The 20,730-nt window shown below is 48.3% G+C and overlaps 1 protein-coding gene across 3 annotated transcripts in view; it reads left to right on the top strand.

Moving 5' to 3' along the window:
• Nucleotides 1-2,992: 2,992 nt before the first annotated feature.
• The window catches only part of INPP5B (inositol polyphosphate-5-phosphatase B), a gene marked incomplete at both ends in the record, with an annotated part of 70,594 nt that continues 52,856 nt past the window's right edge, over nucleotides 2,993-20,730 (top strand). Inside the window, 6 exons of one of the 3 annotated variants that reach the window (XM_080691793.1) lie at nucleotides 3,004-3,060; nucleotides 3,517-3,611; nucleotides 6,329-6,426; nucleotides 6,576-6,605; nucleotides 8,539-8,643; nucleotides 16,543-16,686. In XM_080691793.1, coding sequence (XP_080547919.1) covers nucleotides 3,004-3,060; nucleotides 3,517-3,611; nucleotides 6,329-6,426; nucleotides 6,576-6,605; nucleotides 8,539-8,643; nucleotides 16,543-16,686 — 529 coding nt within the window. Of the gene's footprint in view, nucleotides 3,061-3,516; nucleotides 3,612-6,328; nucleotides 6,427-6,575; nucleotides 6,606-8,532; nucleotides 8,644-16,542; nucleotides 16,687-20,730 lie in introns of all 3 variants that reach the window. The other 2 variants (XM_080691792.1, XM_080691794.1) reach the window with 2 other exon arrangements.

Raw genomic sequence — 20,730 nt, 5'->3', positions numbered from 1 at the left:
ACAGGCCCCAGGCCTACCTGCCCCAATCCTGTAGCTTTATCTCTAGATAAAGGGGTTTATCAAGTCCACAGCTCCAGGCCTGAGGTGCCTCACTCTTTCTTTCCCAGGATGTAGGCCTAAAGCTGCCCCTCCTAAAGGGGCAGGGCCAATCCTAGGAGCATGCGGAGTTGTCTAAAAAACCAGAAAACCTCTTGCCTGGCCTCCATCCAGTGTGAAGACCACAAGCTCCTTCAGGGACAGTTCCCTCGCCTGCTAGACCCTTCTCCCCAGCCTTTGACATTAAGATGGGGCTGCAGTTGGGGTTCCCCTGCTTTCCCACAGTGGCCGATATTTGCTCGATCTCTCTCTCTCTCTCTCTCTCTCTCTCTCTCTCTCTCTCTTCTTTCTTTCTTTCTTTCTTTCTTTCTTTCTTTCTTTCTTTTTTTTTTTTGTGGCACTGGGAATTGGACCCAGGGACATTCTACCTCCAAGCTCTACACCCATACCAATCTTTGATTTCTTATTTGGAAATGGAGTCTCGCTAGGTTGACAAGAGTCTCACTACTTGCCGAGGCTGTCCTTGAACATGTGATCCTCCAGTCTCAGCCTCCCAAGTATTGGGATTACAGGTGTGTGCCACCATGCCCCACTCACCTGTTTGATCTCTAAGGATCTGAATCAGTCCCCTTCCCCTCCACCACTCCTGTGATTTTGAAACTGAATTCCACCTAAGCCGCATTTGTGCTGTGAGTGTTTGGGTGTCATATGCAAGTTGGCCTGGTCATTAAAGCTCAACTTAAGAGAAAGGAGAGGACTAGTTAGAAGTCACAGTGATCACCCCTCCCCAAAATTGGCCCATTTGCTGCTCCCTCAGTTTGGGCCAAAGCTTGAGAGAAAGTGTATTCATTAATATAATTCATTGAGCTGGGCGTGGTGGCGCACGCTTGTAATCCCAGAGTCTGGGAGTCTGAGACTGGAGGATTGCACAGGTTCGAAGCCAGCCTCAGCTACTTAGGCTCTCAGCAACTTAGTGAGACCCTGTTTCCAAATAAAGAATAAAAAATTAGGTCTGGGTGTATAGCCCGGAGGTAGAAAAGCCCCTGGGTTCCACCCTCAGAAACACACACACACACACACACACACACACACACACACACACACACACAATGATAATTCATTGGGTGCATGCTTGTTATCCCAGCATTCAGGAGGCTGAGACAGCCTCAGCTACTTAGTGAGGTCCTTTGCAACTCAGTGAGACCTTGTTTCAAAATAAAGAATAAAAAAAAAAAAAAAATAGGGCTGGGGGTGTAGCTCAGAGGTAGAATGCCCCTGGGTTCAATCCCCAGTACTGCAAAAAAAAAAGAAAAAGGAAAGAAAAGTAATTTATTGAAAGACAGACATGGTGGCTCACATTTGTAATCCCAGCATTTGGGAGGCTGAGACAGGAGGATCGTGGTTCGACAGCTACTTAGTGAGGCCCTCTGCAACTCAAAATTAAGAATTAAAAGAAAATCAGGGCTGGAAAAGATAATTCATTGAGCCGGGTGTGGTGGCATACACCTTGGGAGGCTGAGACGGAGGATTACAGGTTCAAGGTCAGCCTCAGCAATTTAGCAAACCTTCAGCAACTTAGTGAGATCCTGTTTCTTTCTTTCTTTCTTTCTTTCTTTCTTTCTTTCTTTCTTTTTTTTTTTTTTTTTTCTTTTTTGGTGGTGGTACTGGGGTGGAACCCAGGGGCTTTTCACCTCCGGGATATACTCCCAGACCTTTTTTTTAAAAAATATTTTATTTGAAAACAGCGTCTCACTAAATTGCTGAAAGCCTCATTAAGTAGCTGAGGCCGGCTTCCAACCCGTGCAATCCTCCTGTCTCAGCCTCCCAAGCGCGGAGGTTACAAGCGTGGGCCACCACGCCCGGCTTGTGAGATCCTGTTTCAAAACAAAAAATAAGGCTGAGATGTAACTTGGAGGTAGATAGAATGTCCCTGAGTTCAATCCCCAGTACTAAAGAAAAGAGTCTTTAGGGACCCGGGCAGGGGGCGCTGTCCCCCATTACTTTGACGACTGAGAAGGAGGGTTAGGCATTTATCAGGAAAGTTTTTTGGAATAGGAAGCCCAGCCTATCCCAGGACCTAGGGGGTTAATGAGGGCAGAGGGACGCCCCCTGATTGACTCTGGCATGCTGGGACTTGCAGGCTGACCATCCTGCGGCGTGGGGGCTTCTGGGAAATGTAGTCACTGGCCCAGTCCGAGCCGCGGAGTCCCACGTACCCGGGGGTGACAGCTGAGGAGGTAGGCAGCAATAGCAGGGGGCTGGGAGCAGGTGTGGAGGGGGTGGGGCTGGTCAGGCTGACAGCTGGGACCCCTGCCCTGTGGCCATAAGACCAAGGCCTGACACCAGCACCTAAGGCTGATGCAACGGGCCTGCTGGGCGGGTGAGGGGCAAAGAGCACCCCAGCACTTTTCCCTCTCCAAGGAAAGAGGAACAGGACTGGGTTCCTTCTGCAGGATGGGACCCTCATGACCTGAGAGTAAGGAGATGCCCCCCCCCAAGCTTATTCAGACACACCGCCAACACCTCCCAGAGAGACACCCGCAGGACCAATACTGCTCCCCAAAAAGGGAGGCAGAGTCTGTCCCAGGAGCAGGACCAGGCACCCCACTTCCAATAAGCTGACTAGACCACACTTAGAAACAAATGGACGTGCTCCCAACAAAGGGCAGGACCACATGTTGTAGATCTGGTCAGGACCAAAGGGATGGGGGCCCTCTCCCTAGGCGCATTAAAAGGCCCATTTTAGAGAAGAGGGGGAGGAGGAGGAAGAAGAGGGGGAGAGAGAAGGAGGAGATGGAGGAGGAAGAAGGGGAGGGAGACCAAACTTCTCACCTTCTCCCTCCACAAAGGCCCTCCTTCTGGCCCCACAGCCCTCTAAAGCAGGACACCAACGCATGGGTAAGTTGTTGACCAGAGGGGGCTCCCATCTGCCCTCCCCCAGGACGTGTCTGCGCAGCAGAGGACAGCATGGACCAGTCGGTGGCAATCCAGGAGACTCTGGCTGCGGGGGAGTACTGCCTCATCATATCCTTCCCAGCTAGGAGCTCCCCACCCCACATCTGCCCTGGCCCCCCAACTAAGAGTGAAACCAGTACTTAATACTCAGTTGATTCTGCACTCTCTTCCCAACCTTTTGTGAAGTTGGGGGTTATTATCCCTATTTTGCAGATGAGGAAAGTTCAGAGGTGAAGTGATTTGCCTGGGGTGAAGTGATTTGAAGTGGTGGGGTTGGGGTTGTAGCTCAGTGCTAGAGTGCTTGCCCAGTTTGTGCAAGGCCCTGGCTTCAATCCAGGACTACAAAAAAAAAAAAAAAAAAAAAAAAAAAAAAAAAAAAGGAGAGAGACAGACAGAAATTGCTGGTTTGCTAGATGCATGTCCTGTGAGCTCCACTACTCAGGAGGCTAAAGCAGGAAGATGGAGTGGGCTGGGTTGGGGGAGGCCTGGCCTTGGCTTTCCTTTTCCCTTGACTCTGGGCAGCAGGCAGTGCAAGGCGTGCTCTGTGAAGGCGACAGCCGGCAGAGCCGCCTGCTGGGGCTCGTGCGCTACCGCCTGGAGCACGGGGGCCAGGAACACGCGTGAGTGAGCGCTCTGTGGGTCACTGCCTGCTTGGTTAGGCTCAGGGCACCTGGACTTCAGCCATCCTCCAGGGCAGGGTCTGAGTCTCCTAAAATCATTATCATAATGATAGTTAATAGTCTTTGAATACCATGTACTAAGCTCTTCCTATGTGTTAACTCGTGTGAGCCTCAAGATGTGATGGGGAGGCTCCTGGAGGAGAGGCCTTTATCACTCTGGTCCAGATTTTCACTATCTGGGCTCAAGTCCAGACACTGTGATCCTGAGCCAGCTGTTTTACTCCCCTGTACCTTGAATTGCCCAGATTAAAGATTAAAGTGGTGGGGTTGGGGTTGTAGCTCAGTGCTAGAGTGCTTGCCCAGTTTGTGCAAGGCCCTGGCTTCAGTCCAGGACTACAAAAAAAAAAAAAAAAAAAAAAAAAGGAGAGAGACAGACAGAAATTGCTGGTTTGCTAGATGCATGTCCTGTGAGCTCCACTACTCAGGAGACTAAAGCAGGAAGATAAGTTTTGCCAGGCGTGGTGGCGCACGCTTGTAATCCCCGCGCTTGGGAGGTGGAGACAGGAGGATCGCACAGGTTTGAAGCCAGCCGCGCTGGCTTGAGAGACCCTATTTTCAAATAAAATATAAAATAGGTCTGGGAGTGTAGCCCAGAAGTAGAAGGGTTTCCAGGAACCCCAGTACCACCAAAAAAAAAAAAAGTTTAAGGGCAGTCTGGGCAACTTAGCAAGACCTTGCCTGAAAATAAAATATAAAAAGGAGCCAAAAGGAGCCAGGTGTGGTGAGTACACTTGCAATCCCAGTTCTCGGGAGGCTGAGACAGGAGGATCGCAGGTTCTCAGCCAGCCTCAGCTGCTTAGTGAGGCCCTTCTCAACTTAGTGAGGCCTTGTTTCAAAAGCAAGAATAAAATATGGGGCTAGGGAACCGGGCAGGGTGGCGCACACTTGTAATCCCAGCATTTGGAAGGCTGAGACAGAAGGATCACAGTTCGTGGACAGCCTCAGCTACTTAGTGAGGCCCTCCGTAACTTAGTGAGACCATGTTTCAAAAAATAAAGAATAAAAAATAGGTCAGGGAGTGTAGCTTGGAGGTCAAATGCCCCTGGGTTCCATCCCCAGATGACTGCCCCACGCACACAAAAAAAGACCTTATAGTAAGTGAACCTCAGTGTCTCAGAGCTGGGAAGCAGGTGGCCATAGACATTCTTTAATTAATTAATTAATTATTGTGGATTGTGGTGCTATGGATTGAACCCAGGGGCATTCTACCTCCAAGATACACCCCCAGCTCCCCCTTTTTTGTGGTACTGGGGATGGAACCCAGAGGCATTCTACCTCTGAGCTACTCCCTCAGCCCTACTTCTTCAGTCTTTTTTTAAAAATTTGAAACAGACCAGGGCGTGGTGGCACATGCTTATAATCCCAGTGCTTTGGAGGCTGAGACAGGAGGATTGCACAGGTTTGAAGCCAGCCTCACCTACTTAGGTGCTCAGCAACTTAGTGGGACCCTGTTTCCAAATAAAGTATAAAATAGGTCTGGGAGTGTAGCCTGAAGGTAGTAAAGCCCCTGGGTTCCACCCCCCAGTACCGCAAAAAATAAATAAATAAATAAATAAATAAATTAATTAATTAAATAAAATAAAAATTTATTTTTTGGTTGGTTTTTTTTTTTTTTTTTTTGGTGGTACTGGGGGTGGAAACCAGAGGCTTTCTACCTCTGGGCTATACTCCCAGACCCCTTTATATTTTATTTGGAAACAGGGTCTCACTAAGTTGCTGAGAGCCTCACTAAGTAGCTGAGGCTGGCTTCGAACCTGTGCGATCCTCCTGTCTCAGCCTCCCAAGCGGAGGGATTACAAACATGCGCCACCATGCCTGGCAATAAAATAAAAATTTGAAACAGGGTCTCACTGAGTTGCAAAGGGCCTCACTAAGTAGCTGAAGCTGTCCACGAACCGTGATCCTCCTGTCTCAGCCTCTCAAATGCTGGGATTACATTACAAGCATGTGCCACCACACCCTGCTTCCCCCAGCCCTTATTTTTATTTTTATTATTTTTTTTTGTGGGTCTAGCGATGAAACCCAGGGGCTACACCTCTGAGCTACACCCCCTGCCCTATTTTTTCTTTATTTTGAAACAGGGTCTCACTAAGTTACAGAAGGCCTCACTAAGTAGCTGATGCTGTCTGCGAACCGCGATCCTCTGGTCTAAGCCTCCTGAATGCTGGGATTACAAGCGTGCGCCACCACGCCTGGCTTCCCCCAGCCCTTTTTAGTTTTTATTTTGAAACAGGATCTCACTAGGTTGCTGAGAGTATTCCTAGATTGCTGAGGTTATTCTCGAACCTGTGATCCTCCTGTCTCAGTCTCCCAAGTACTGGGATTACAAGCATGTGTCACCACAACGGTCACTGTCTGAATTGTTGATGGGGAAACTGAGGTTAGGAAGAGAAGCGGAGGGGGCTGAGGTTGCATCATCGCTGACACATGCAGTGCTAGAAGGTACCATGGACAGAGTAAAAACATTTTACTAACAAGGCAGGGACTCCCCAGATTGAGAACAGTTCAGCTTCGATGCCCTTATCTATAAACTGCAGCCACCACAGCTGGGCAGTTGTGGCCCGCACGCCACCAGAAAGCATACGCACCCAGGGCCTCCGGCACGAGCCCGAGGCATGGCCAGTGGCCCTGTCCTCATTTCCGCTTCCTGCCCTTAGTCTGTTCCTGTATACGCACCGGAGGATGGCCATTACTGGGGACGATGTCTCTTTGGACAAGATAGTGCCTGTCTCGCGGGATTTCTCAATGGAAGAAGGTGCCACAGGGGGCTGGGTGGTAGGATTCCCTCTCCTCTGGGCACCCCGGGTCATCTCTGTCCTTGTCGAGGGTGGCTGGTGGGGTAAGGATGATGCTGGGGCAGGGGTGCTCTGTCGCTAAGTACATTCTCATTTCCCTCCCCCGCAGTGTCCCCGGATGGTGAGCTCTACATCCTTGGTGAGTGGGTCTTTTCAGCCAGGGTTCCAAAAGGGGCAAGGGTGGAGGGCCTGGCCCTGCTTGCCTCTGCAGCTCCTCTCCACCGTCCTCTCCCTTGCTTGCTGTGCTCACCATTCTTCTTGAGTCTCGTCCATCGCCTCCGACATCACATGTTCATACCGAGCGTGGTGGCACACCCCTGTGATCCCAGCACTTGGGAGGCTGAGACAGGAGGGATTGCAGGTTCGAAGGCAGCCTGAACAACTTAGTGGGCTCTTAGCAGCTTAGGGCTGGGAGTGTAGCTCAAGGTAGAATGCCCCTGGGTTCAATCCCCAGCACAAAAACAAAAACATCACATCCTCACAGCAGAGTTCTCTCTTCCCCAAAGTCCCACACCTCCTCGCACTTACCAACTCCCAGTCTTCCTTCACACTTCGGGCCACATGTTTCTTTTCCCAGGAAGCCTTTGATAAACCCCAGAAATTGCTTCTCTCTCACCTTTTTCTCTTCTTCGCCAGCCCCTGTCATTCATGGGGATGTAATTGTCTGTACTGATTTGTTTAATGTCAGACTTCTTTGCTAGGTGGTACTGGGGATGGAACCCAGGGCATTCTACCTCCGATCTATACCCCTCAGCCCAATTTTATTCATTTATTTTGAAACAGGATCTCACTAAGTTGCAGAGGGTCTCACTAAATTGCTGAGGCTGACTATGAACCTGCGATCTTCCTGTCTCAGCTTCCCAAGCTTGGAATTACAAGCATGTGCTACCATGCCCAGCTTTAGAGGCAAATATGTATAAGTGATTATCTAATGCAAGTAATATGCAAAATGATTTACACATACCATATTATGCTCTCTTCATAACTCTGTGAGATCATCATCCACATTATAGACAAGGTAACTGAGGCCCAGAAAAATTAAATAATTTAGTAGAGGATGGAAGGATGGAACTAGGACTCAAACCCTGAGTCCAGACTCTGAAGCCCACATTTGTGTGTGTGTGTGTGTGTGTGTGTGTGTGTGTGTGTGTGTGCGCGCAGTACTGGGGATTAAATTCCCTGTAGCCCAGGGGAATTCTACCTCTCAGCTATACCTTCAGCCCTATTTCTTTATTATTTATTTATTTATTTATTATTTTTTGCTGCCCTGGGAATGAAACCCTGGGGCATTCTACCTCCAAGCTTCACCCCCAGCCCTATTTTTATTCTTAATTTTGAAACAGGGTGTCACTGAGTTGCAAAGGGCTTTACTAAGTAGCTGAGTCTGGCTGCAAACCTCTGATCCTCCTGTCTCAGTCTCCCAAGTACTGGGATTACAAGCGTGTACACCTGGCTATTATTTATTTTGAAACAGTGTCTTGCTAAGTTAATGAGGAGCTTGCTAAGTTGCTGAGGTTGGTCTCAGACCTGCAATCCTCCTATCTCAGTCTCCCAAGTACTCCCGGTATTATAGGTGTGTGCCATCATTCCCGAGCCCACGGCTGTTTTCTTCACCATGGTATTCCCAGTACCTAGCACAGTGCCTGGCATGATCAGGTAGATCAGCTGATGGATGGTCCTTCTGGCCCACTTCTACATGCTTTCTGTGGAGGGGAAGATACTACAAGTCCAGGGAACCTGTGTCTACCAGGCCCGTCTAGTACTGCAAGGGTGAGGCCTACTGATCCCTCAGACGCTTGGTCTACTTCTCTACAAAGTGGGGATGTTGTTCACTCATTAAGTCCCAAGCTTCCTTCCGACATAGGACAATGGGACGCCATATAATTTGAAGATGAGGGTACAGAGGGTTCCTTTACTGGCCCAGCAACCATCCTGAGTGAGTTGCTTAAGGCCAAAGGTGCCTTGGGAGCCTGGCTGCTGCTTATCTATTCTGGGGACTCCACCCTGAAGATGTATCCAAACAGTTTGTGGCGACTATGGATTCATTTTCTGCCTCCTCTGTGCAGGCTCAGATGTGACCATACGGCTGACCACAGCAGAGATCAGCCTTGTGTTCCAACTACCCTTTGGCTCACACACCAGAATGTTCCTCCAGGAAGTCTCCAGGGCCTGTCCAGGTAAGCAAGTCTCCAGATTCCCTGAGGGGTGTGGGTGTGTGGCATTGGCTAGGGTGCTGACATATTCACTCCAGTTAACTTCTCATCCTTTGGACTCACACCTTATAATTTGTGCCCTCTCAAAGCTGCTGACATGAGCTACGTGGTGGCACATGTCTGTAATTCCAGTACTTGAGAGGCTGAGAAAAGAGGGTCTCAGGCTTGTGGCCAGCCTTAGCAACTTAGTGAGACCTTCAGTGACTTAATGAGACCCTGGTTCAAAATTTAAAAAATAAGCCGGGCAGTCATGGTGGCACACGCTTGTGATCTCAGTACTTGGGAGGCTGAGATAGGATCATCCGGGTTCGCAGACAGCCTCAGCTGCTTAGTGAAGCCCTCTGCAACTCAGTGAGACCCTGTTTCAAAATAAAGAATAAAAAATAGGGCAGGGGGTGTAGCTCAGAGGTAGAATGCTCCTGGGTTCCATCCCCAGTACCACACACACACACACACACACAAAAGGCTGGGGGTGTAACTTGAAGGTAGAGTGCCCCTGGGTTCAATTCCCAGTTACACACACACACACACACACACACACACACACACACACACACACATCTTAAAGTTAGCAGCTGCTGGAGGCCTGTCTTCCATCTCTGTCACCCACAGCTGTTTCCACCCTGCTGCGTATCCCACTGCAGCTGAGAAAACAGCCTGCTTTTGCATAGTAGTGAGATATTCGTGGCCTTTAGAACAGAATTTGTTTAGCTCTGAGATCAGCCAGGCAGGTAAATGAGAGTTTGTGTACTGAGCAGAGGACCAGCTACAGAATATGCAAATTGAAGCCACCAGGTGCCGGGGCTTAGGAGTTTCCTGGCACTATTGTTTTCTTTCAAACCAACATCTTATCTGCAGGAATAGGGAGGAAGTTCGTCTTCTGTGGCGGGCCCACTGTGGAGCTTAAACTTCCAGGGCTCCAATCGTTTCGCTAGGTGTTTCAGGAACGGGACTAGCTTTGGGTACAAACAGGCTTTGTGGGGAAAGGAAGTAGAAACAAGATTATAGAGCCTTGGATGGCTGGTTAGGGAGATTAAAATTCTATAAGCAGGGGAAGGCTTATCTCTAAATCTTTTTATTATATTTTTGCGGGTGTGGGGATGGAACACAGGGGCATTCGACCTTCGAGCTACACCCCCTGCCCTATTTTTTTTTATTCTGTATTTCAAAACATGGTCTTGTTGGGGTGCCAAAGATGTTGGGGTGAGTTCTCGCCTCAGGAACTCGGGGTCTGCAGGGTAACGTGACAGAAAAGAATGTCAGCACGTGCCAGTTAGAGACATAGAGGTTTATTGGGGAAAAGGGGAGGAAATACACATTCAAGAGAGAATGCGGGCCCCTCAAGATGAGGAAGGCATTTTAGCCGGGTGTGATGGCCCACGCTTGTAATCCCCGCGCTTGGGAGGCTGAGACAGGAGGATCGCGCAGGTTCGAAGCCAGCCTCAGCTACTTAGTGAGGCTCTCAGCAACTTAGTGAGACCCTGTTTTCAAATAAAATAGAAAATGGGTCTGGGAGTATAGCCTGGAGGTAGAAAGCCTCTGGGTTCCACCCCCAGTACCACCAAAAAAAAAAAAAAGATGAGGAAGGCATTTTAGGGAGTTCGGGGTTCTCTTCTTATAGGGGACTTTCGTGAGGAGTGGGCTAGAGAAGGTATGTGAGGATGAGCTCAGTCTGGTAGTCCCAAGGCAGTTTATGGTGGGCAGGTGGTCTGTCAGCCTTAGGGTGGATGAGCTCAGTCCAGCAGTCCCGAGGAGCTTCCTGATGGTCTGGTGGTCTGGTCAGCCTTAGGGTGGACGATCTTGGGCTGATTGGGGTCCTCATTAGTTGACTGACAGATAAGCTAGGATATCCTAAATTATAGGTTTTCTCAGAAGTATTGTTAACTCTAGGATCTACAGGTTTCCCAAGAATTTATGATAGAGTCAGGCCTGGGAAAGAGAAGTGGTTTGTGGACTAGAGGCAGAAGCACTTCAGCTCCAGGTTCTTATATCAAAGTTGTATTTTTACTTTTCCTTCCTCTCTGTCTCCTTTCTACCTACTTATTCCTTCTATCCTACAACAGTCCCACTGAGTTGCAGAGGGCCTCACTAAGTAGCTGAGGCTGTTCACGAACCGTGCTCCTCTGGTCTTAGCCTCCCAAATGCTGGGATTACAAGCGTGGGCCACAACACTCAATTTACCTCTAAATCTTAAAATGATAAATATCATTTGCTTTATTATTAGCAGTAGTGATTGTCGGAGGGGTAATGATAGTGATACAGATTGAGTATCCCTAGTCCCCAAATTCCAAATCCAAATTGCTTCAAACTCTAAAACTTTTTTTTTTTTTTTTTTTTTTTTTTGCAGTACTGGGGATGAAACCCAGGGGGATTCTACCTCCGAGCTACACCCCCAGCTCTCTTTTTTATTCTTTATTTTGAAACAGAGTCTCACTGAGTTGCAAAGGGCCTCCTCACTAAATAGCTGAGGCTGTCCATGAACCGCGATCCTCCTGTCTCAGCCTTCTGAATGCTGGGATTACAAGTGTGTGCCACCACACCCGGCTCTAAAACTTTTTGAGTGCCAACATGATGCTCTATGTGGAAAATTGCGCACCATGATACAAAATTATTTAAAATATTTAAAATTATTTAAAATATAAAATTAAGCTGGGTGTGGTGACGCACGCTTGTAATCCCAGCATTCAGGAGGCTGAGACTGGAGGATGGCGGTTGGTTTGGTGATAGCCTCAGCTACTTAGTGAGACCCTCTGCAAATTAGTGAGACCCTGTTTCAAATGAAAGAATAAAAGATGGGTGTGTTGGCCCACACTTGTAATCCAGCATTTGGGAGGCTGAGACCGGAGGATCGGGGTTTGCGGACAGCCTCAGCTACTTAGTGAGGCCCTTTGCAACTCAGTGAGACCCTGTTTCAAAATAAAGAATAAGAATAGGGCTGGGGGTGTAGCTTGGACGTCGAATGCCCCTGGGTTCCATCCCCAGACCAGCAAAAAAACAAAAAAGGAAAAAAAAAAGAAATTAAAGTATACAAAAAATAGGGCAGGGGGTGTAGCTCAGAAGTCAAATGCCCCTGGGTTCCATAGACACACACACACACACAGATAAATAAAATAAAATAAAATTTAAAATTAAGTTAAATGTAAGTAATCAAATAAATTTTTAATTAAATCAATTAGTTTATTATTGATGATAGATTAAATTAAATACTTAAAGTTACCTTTTTTTTTTTTGCGGGTCTGGGGATGGAACCCAGGGGCATTTGACCTCCGAGCTACAGCCCCTGCCCTATTTTTTATTCTTTATTTTGAAACCGGGTCTCACTGAGTTGCAGAGGCCTCACTAAGTAGCTGAGGCTGTCTGCGAACCGTGATCCTCCAGATCTCAGCCTCCCGAATGCTGGGATTACAAGCGTGCGCCACCACGCCCGGCTTAAAGTTACCTTTAGACTGTGTATATAAGGTTTACAGAAAATATTAATGAATTTGGTATCTATTTATTTATTTATTCATTCATTTATTTTGGTCCTGGAGTTTCACCAGGGGTCCTGTACCTTTGAGCCACACGCCCCAGCCTTGTGTGTGTGTGTGTGTGTGTGTGTGTGTGTGTGTGGTTCTGCTTGTTGAACCCAGGAGTACTCTACCTCCAGGCGTCACCCCAAGTTCTTTTAATTTCTTTTTAAACAGGTTCTCACTAAGTTGCTGAGGGTCTGGTAAATAGCTGAGGCTCTCCTCAAACGTGCCATTCTCCTGTCTCAGCCTCCCAAGTACTGGGATTACAGGCATGTGCACCATCTCACTCGGCACGAGGCTTTTTAAATTTTTTTTTTTTTTTTACAGTACTGGGAGTGAAACCCAGGGTCATTCTATCTCCAAGCTATACCCCCAGCCCCATTTTTTATCCTTTATTTTGAAACAGGGTCTCACTCAGTTGCTGAGGGCCTCACTAAGTAGCTAAGGCTGGCTTTGAACCTGTGATCCTCCTGCCTCAGCTTCCCAAATGCTGGGATTACAAGCATGTACCACCATGCCCAGCAGGCTTTTTATTCTTAAACTGGAGCACAAGGGAGGTGGCACAGGTGGGACAGAAATCCCAGGCTGACTCAAACAAAAGACAGAAAATGGCTTTACAGTGTATCTAAGGTAGATAAGAACCTCCTTCCCTCCTTCCTCCTTCCTTCCCTCCTTCCCTCCTTTCTTCCTTTCTTCCTTCCTTCCTTCTTTCCTTCCTTGTCTTCCTCCCTCTCTCCTTTCTTCTTTCTCTCTTTTGTATGTGTTTGTAGGTGTGTGGTGCTGGGGATTGAACTCAGGGTGTTCTACCTCTGAGCTACACCCCCAGTCCTTTTTTATATTTTCCTTTGAATCGGGGTCTCACTAGATTGCCGAGAGTCCCAGTTTTCTGTATGTTTGTCAACCTCATAAGACCAAAGACTAACTTAGCTGTCTCAAAAGTGCCCCACAGAGCAGAAGTCCAGAAAATGTTTCCTTCCTCTGGGCAGAAGGGATCAGAGTTGACCTGCAGTGTTGACTGATGTGTTAGACACTATCCGGAGGCCTTTTCATGCATTAGTTCACTTAACCCTTGCCACAGCTTTTCAGGGCATCGATGCATCCACTTCACGGCTGAGGAAGCTGAGCCTCCGAGAGGGTGAGCGCCGTGCCTGAGCACACAGCTGGGGCGATGCACAGGCAGGAGGAGCTGGTTTACTCCAGAGCCTGAGCTCGTGAGCGTTTTGTTCCAGTACTTCCATAGTTCAGGCCTCCCTCTCTGTATAACAGCTCAGGGAAGGCTTCGTGCAGGAGGTGATGCTCATGCTGAGACTAGAAGGGAGAACAAAGGTTTCCTCCTTAGGCAACAAGGAGGGAAAAGGCACAGCAGTGGAAGGGAGAAGCAGGTGGTTTGGGGAACTGAACTTGGAAGCTTGTGATGAGCTGAGCCAGGAGAGGCCAGCAGAGGGCAGCTCACAAAGTCCTCCCCTCTTTGGTACTGGGCATTCACCTGTGAGCTACATCTCACCCCTTTTTATTTTGAAACAGTCTTGCTAAATTGTTGAGGGTCTCACCAAGTTGCACCAAGGCTGTCTTCGAACCTTCAATCCTTCAGTCTCAGCCTCTCAAGCACTGATATTACAATTGTGTGCCACCACACCCAGCTATGAATAGTCTTAAACAAATAACACAGGCCTTGGACTCTGCCCTAGAGCTTGGGCAGAGCTATTAAGGAGATTTAAACTGGGGAGCTACTAGGCAAGGTATGCAAGTTAGAAAATTCCTCTGCTAAAGGGTATGGACCAGGAGAGCCTGGGGCAGAGAGACCAATAGGCATGTATTACAATGATTCAGGGACACAAAAGGCTTGGACCAGGGCCTGGTGATGGGACTGGGGAAGAAGGATGTGCTGGAGGGGTGCTGAGGAGGTCAAACTGATGAGAAGGACAGTACCAGTGGGAGCTGAGTTTGGGTTGTGCTGACAATTCTATCCCAGCTGATGAGAACAGTGCCCGTACATGGTGGGCATTTAGTAAATATATGTTGAGGCGATGAACAGAGCTTGGTTCTTGATGGTAAGAATGAAAGGAGTCAAAGCCTCTTTTTGGCTTGGGTGTCTGTCCTAATGATCTTTTACCTGTTCTTCCCTCCGGGGTCCACACCATATCTGGGGTATCCAGCAAGAAAACTCGGCATTCACTCCATTTCTTTGAGTCGACTCTCTCAGGGAGGGGCCTGGCTAAGGGGGAATTCTCAGAATGGATAGACCTTTGGCTACCCACCAGCCCAGCCCTTTCACAATACAGATAAAGGGACTAGGGTACAGGATGAGGTACAGGTGAAAGGAACTATGGCTGATTTTTTTTTTTTATACTGGGATCCAGAGGCATTCTATCTCTGAGCTACACCCCTGCCTTATTATTATTATTATTATTATTATTATTATTATTATTATTATTGGGTGGTACTGGGGATGGAACCCTTCTACCTCCGGGCTATACTCCCAGACCTGTTTTATATTTTTATTTGGAAACAGGGTCTCTTAAGCCAGCAAGGGGCTTCAAACCTGCACGATCCTCCTGTCTCCGCCTCCCAAGCGCGGGGATTACAAGCATGCACCACCACACCCAGGTATTATTATTATTATTAATTATTATTTCGGTACTGTGGATTGAACCCAGGGGTATTGTACCTCCTAGCTACACCCCAGCCCTATATTTTAGGTTTTTTAAAATTTTTGAAACAGGGTCTCACTGCGTTGCAAAGGGCCTCACTAAGTAGCTGAGGCTGTCCACAAAGAGCCTCCCAAATGCTAGGATTACAACTGTGTTCCACCATGCCCAGCTCCCGTTTAGATGAACAAACTGATACAGAGAAGGCAAGGAATTTACTCAGGTGTCGGTCGCAGTGACGACTCTTACACGATCTTCCTCAAGCAGTTTTATTACCCCAGGTTCTTGTACAGTTCCTCTTTAATGCTCTCTCAACGCCCTCTCAGGTAAAAACAACATCAGTCTCCTATCTCCTCCTTCATCACTCCTCCAACCCTCCTCTGGCACTCTACGTCTCTGCTGCAGCACACACCGGTCACAGTGGTGGCTTTGTGAACATGTCCGTCCCAGCTCGGAGCCCGGAGCAGTCCGCCAAGGAACTGCTCTTCCTGTCCACCAACCCTCTTCGCTCCTTCTCCTTCTTCCCCGCTAGGGCATGCGCGCTTTTTAACCTTCTCCTGGGCGGGCAGGTGGTAGCACGAGGCGCTGCGTCACTAATCATCTGTAAGGCGCCTGATAGGGCTCACTGCGCAGGCTCAGGGCACCGCCAGCCTCGTGAGCCTCGTGACTTGGCTGCAAGCCCAGGCGCCATCTTGAGTCCATGCTGGCAACAAGCCTGGGTGCCACCTCGGTCCTGCCGAGTGGGCCCCGACACTCAGGGTCATCAAATTAATGAAGTAACTGGACCAGGTTCTGGCACCAAGGCACACAGGCTCCCGTGGTCTCAGTTCAGACCCAGCTCTGCCACTTCCAAATGTGAATATGGACGATGTGTTTTATTTCTTCAGACCTTGGCTTTCTGATTTGTACAATGGAAATCTAAACTTGCTTTCTCTAGTAGTCCAAGGGTTTTATGAGTCTAAGATGAGGCTGGATATGGGTTAGTAGTATGTAAATGCTGAGAAATACTTAATAGCTTGTGCCTGGAAATGCCATAGCCGGGACTGGAGCCTGAGTCTCTGCATTTGTGATGTCCTTGCAAATCCAATTCAGTGTGGTCAGGTTCACGATCACATGTTGCACAAGTGAAGCAAGCAGGACAGCAGAAGTTAATAGCCAGTGTTTTGAAGGCGGACAGATCTAAGTTTGAGTCAGAGGCAGAGGTGGCTCAAGCACTAATAGAAGGAAGGGTGGCAAACTGGTTAAGGGAAACCAGAGGACTTGACCTCAGGCTTTGATTCCTTCCTCCCACACCCCTGAGTTACACCCATCTTCATTAATTAATTTATTAATTTATTCATTCATTTTTGTGGCACTGGGGATTTAACCCAGGGGCGTTCTTCCTTCGAGCCACACCCCCAGCCCTTTACTTCCCCCCCCCCCCCTGTAGTGGGGTCTGGTTGCTGGGGCTAATCTCCACTCTGTAACCCCCCCCCCCTGGTCTCAGCCTCCTGAGTACTGGGATTGCATTGAGGCCGGAGGAATGGTGGGGGCCAGTGCCTTCGGCAGTACTTCGGTGTCCGCATCTATGACTGTATTTGGATCTCAGATCCATGCAGTGAGTTTAGGTCAACAGGCTAGGAGATCCTCCCGATAAATCAAACGTACAGAAGTGGGCCTGCTCTTCAAGCCCATGGCTCATTCTGCGCTTCTCGTTCCTGCCACAGGCTTCGACCCAGCGACCCGGGATCCTGAGTTCCTGTGGCTGTCGCGATACAGGTGGGCGCTTCCCGAAGCCTCGGAGTCTGCAGTGCCCCGCGGGTCGAACTCGGCCCTGGATTACTGGCCCGGGTGCACGACGATTGGTGGAGGCAGGTATCCGTCACGGAAGGGGCGGTGGTGATTGGATGAGGCCCGGCCTTGGGGGCGGGCTCATTTCTGTTTGGGGGCGGGGAGATGGAGCAGGTTGGCTCTCTATTGGCGGAGGTGGCTCGCGGGGGCGGGTCCTTCTGGGGCGAAAAGCGGAGGGCGGGCGGCGGGATGAAGAGCTTGAGGAAGCTGGCAGGGAAATGTCGGCCGCCGCTGGCTCACGGGAGCGCGACTCTGCAGGTCGGGCGGGAGGTGGGAAGCCGGGCTGAGGGTTTGGGCCCAGGGCGGCGGCGGGTCCGGCTTCGCGTGGGCGGGCCTCGGGGTTGGCTGGTGGACGCACCGGGCGCAGACCCAGGCCCTCCGGGGGCGGGAGGACTGAAGTTCGCTGGGGATGTTGTACTCAGCCCGGCAGGGTGAGGGCAGATCGGTGGGAATGGGGCACCCAGGAATCCGGGGCAGTGATTTCAGTAAAGCTCCATTTCTGACCCGCTGTGTGACCTCGGGCCACGCGCTGCCCCCTCGGGGCCCCGGTTTCTCCAGCCGAGCTTGTTCTTCATTCCCGACCTTCCTAGTTTGGCGAGTGTTTTTTCTTTTTTAGCAGGGGGGTGTGCATGCCTGTGACAGATCCCTCTGTGAGTGCGGTGTGGTGCGTATTGGTGCTTTTAGTCCTGAGCCCCTGTGATAGATCGGGCTGTGCACAGAGCGGGTCCACTCTGGGACCGGAGGCCAGGATGAGGTTTCAGGTGAACGGAACTAAGGTTCTTTTTTGTTTGTTTGTTTCCACCCAGCTCTTGGTGGATGATTAGCACAAAAGGCTAATTGTTGAGCAGGAGGTTGTCCTTTGGAGAGGGAGAGGCTCAGGGCTGAAATTTGGGTCAGTCCTGTGCGTTAGAAGGACCGCAGACCTGTCTTTTCTGGCCAGCATCGTAGTTTTGTGCAAGGGCTCCCTGGGGTGTCTTTCCCCCGGGTGTGCCCGTTTTGTAAGCACTAGTACCCAGGTGTACCACTTTTCTCAGTCATTTGCTAGGGTTGAAGAGGCTGTCAAGTAGCTGTGTCGAGTGTGGCCAGCACTCCCCTTGCGCTTACAAGGCTTGGAAACTATGAGGGGCGGGGAAGAGCGGCATGTTTCACAAGAGTTTGTAAGATGAAAGGAACTAGGCGAGCAGAGGACTTCCTCCACGCGTGTGCTTTTCCTTCATTGCAGCTACCACAAGATGAAATGGAAGCTCCCGATGGTGCTGATAGTAGTTTGCATCTTTCTTGGGCTTATCTCAGAGTTTACTTGAAGAACCAATCTTTTTTTTTTTTTTTTTTTTTTTCGGCTCTGGGGATGGAACCCAGGGGCATTTGACCTTCGATCTACACCCCCTGCCCTGTTTTTTATTCTTTATTTTGAAATAGGGTTTCACTGGGTTGCAAAAGGCCATACTAAGTAGCTGAGGCTGTCCACGAAACATGATCCTCTGGTCTCAGCCTCCCAAATGCTGGGATTACAAGCATGCGCCCGGCTTGAAGAGCCAATCTTGAGACAGCAATGCTTCAGTTTCCATGACATTCTGGGCTGTGGTCCTGGGACGGGTGAGAGTTTAAGATTGAAAGCACATCCTCTCTTTACTCTTCACAAGAGGCTGCCAGAATCCAGCTAGTCAGTGGACAACAGGCCCAATGGCAGCCAAAGAGGTGGGTTCTGTCTTTTCAGCCAGCACGCCAGAGCCAGACTGTTACAGCACTTCGTTCCCTTAGTAGAGGGATATCATCCGTGAGAAATCAGGCCAGCCAGCTCTGAAGCCAGTTATCTCTCCCTGGGTGAGAAATGTGCAAGGATCGCAGAATCTTTTTTATTTCCTTTCACAATAGAGAAACTAGCCGCATGCTGGAGAGGAATCATTGTAAAGGTTTTGCTTTTACTTTTACTTTAATAGACGGTGTCCCCATCATAATACCCACAGAAAGTGGAATTGCACTGGTAATGGCCAAGTTGCTCCTGTTAAAATTGGTGTGGATGGCTGGGCGTGGTGGCGCATGCTTGTAATTCCAGTGTTCAGGAGGCTGAGACAGGAGGATCATGGTTTGCGGCCAGCCTCAGCTACTTAGTGAGGCCCTTGCAACTCAGTGAGGCTGTTTCAAAATAAAGAATAAAAAACTTAACTTTGGGTAGTTCTTTCTTTCCTTGAAAAGAACAGGGCTGGGCATAGTGGCACATGCCTGTAATCCTAGTACTTGGGAGGCTGAGGCAGAAGGATCACGGGTTTGCAGCCAACCTCAACAACTTAGTGAAGTCATCCACAATTTAGTGAGACCCTGTTTCAAAAAAAAAAATTAAGGATAAAATCAAATAGGCTGGGAGTGTAGCTCAGAGGCAGAAGAATGCCTGTGCTGGGTTCAATTCCTAGTACCTCCTTTCCCAAAAAAAGAAAGACAGAAAGAGAAAAGGAAGGAAGGAAAGAGAAAAGGAAGGAGAGAAAAAGAAAAGAAAGGAAAAGAAAAAAAGAATGGGATTGTCTTGGAGAAAGTACCTCATTATAGCTATCAAGCAACTGAGAGTCTTCTTATCCAGAAAATATTGTGGGGATCCTACATAGGGCTCAGTGTTCCTCAAGTCATCTTGTAAAGAGTTCACCTGTATTTCATCCCGGGTACATGCAAACACCTGGAGCTGTATTCTGGAGGATTCTGAGCTATATGCTGGAAACGAAACAGCTACTCAGAAGTCTCATGGGTGCTGTTCTGGGTTAATTTAACAAGGTGGTTTTGGCAAACAAAAATATTTTTTCAGTACTGGGGATGGAACGCAGGGACATTCTACCTCCAATCCACACCCCCAGCCCTATTTTTTATTCTTTATTTTGAGCCATGATCCTCCTGTCTCAGCCTCTGAAATGTTAGGATGACAAGTACGTACCACCACACCATCCTGGCAAACAAATTTTGAAGCTTTTTTTCTTTCTTTTTTTCCATAGTTGATTCAAAGTGAGCCAGCTTTGTAGTAACTCAAATTTAGAATGAAATGTATTGAGTATTTTTTTCCTTGGACCCAGGAAACAAAGCATTAAAATCCGTCTGGCCTGCGAAAGGAAATGAATGCTATTTATATCTTGGGGTAACATAAAGGGTAACCTAGATTACCAGAGTAGGAGACAGAGAAAATGTTAGAAAAAATAGCCTGTGGGTTAGTTTTCTTTCTCTTGCTTTCTTTCATCTTGCTTTGTCTGTATTAATAGGTAAAACCTGTGTGACCAACATATCCTTTTAGCCTGGAGAAAATGAATTTGCTTTTGTTTATCTTGGAGGCAGAAATATTACCCATCATTTCCACCTTTGTAGGAAGCTCTGCAGGCTCCTAAGCAAATTAATTTATTTTGAGTCACTTGTTTCTTTAAACAAAACCAAACTGTACTCATTTTTCTTCCTCCTTTGTTGTTCCCCTCTCTGTTTTCCTTCTTTGCCGCATTTAACCTCACGTTTGTTTCTAGTACAGGAGAGCCCCCTAAAGACTTTTTTTTTTCTTGTGAGACCAGTTTGTTTTGGATTTCTACAGTGGTTGTCTAGAACAAGAGAAGTGACCCACAAATATTCAATTAGAAGTGGAGCCTTTAACAGGAAAATCCTTAGGGACAGGTGGTTCAGGAAGAAGGAGGCATCAATATTTATTAGAAGAAAGGCAGTGTTTGGGCATAGAAGCTGACTTACATGGTTTGTTATTGTTGTTGTTGCTTAAAATACACTGTAACAAAAACCTAAAGAGAAATGTGCTATACAAATATATATATATATATATATATATATATATATATATACACACACACACACACACACACACACACATGTGTATATCTAGTAACAATTTTATAGACTACTGATGATCCATAAATGAATTGAAACTAACAAATACAAATAAGAAGAGACTTCTCCCTCAGTGTCCCAGGCTGACCTCAGACTTGCAATTCCCCTTCCTCAGCCTCCTGAGTAGCCGCACCTCTGTGCCTGCTCCAGCTCTCTAGACTTATCTGCTACAACACACCATCATTTCCTCTGACTTCAGTCTT

The sequence above is a fragment of the Muscardinus avellanarius genome, assembly GCF_963383645.1.
Source record: "Muscardinus avellanarius genome assembly, chromosome: 3".
Lineage (NCBI taxonomy): Eukaryota > Metazoa > Chordata > Mammalia > Rodentia > Gliridae > Muscardinus > Muscardinus avellanarius.
The sequence above is the reverse complement of the archived record's forward strand: the minus strand, read 5'-3'. Positions and strand labels throughout refer to the sequence as shown.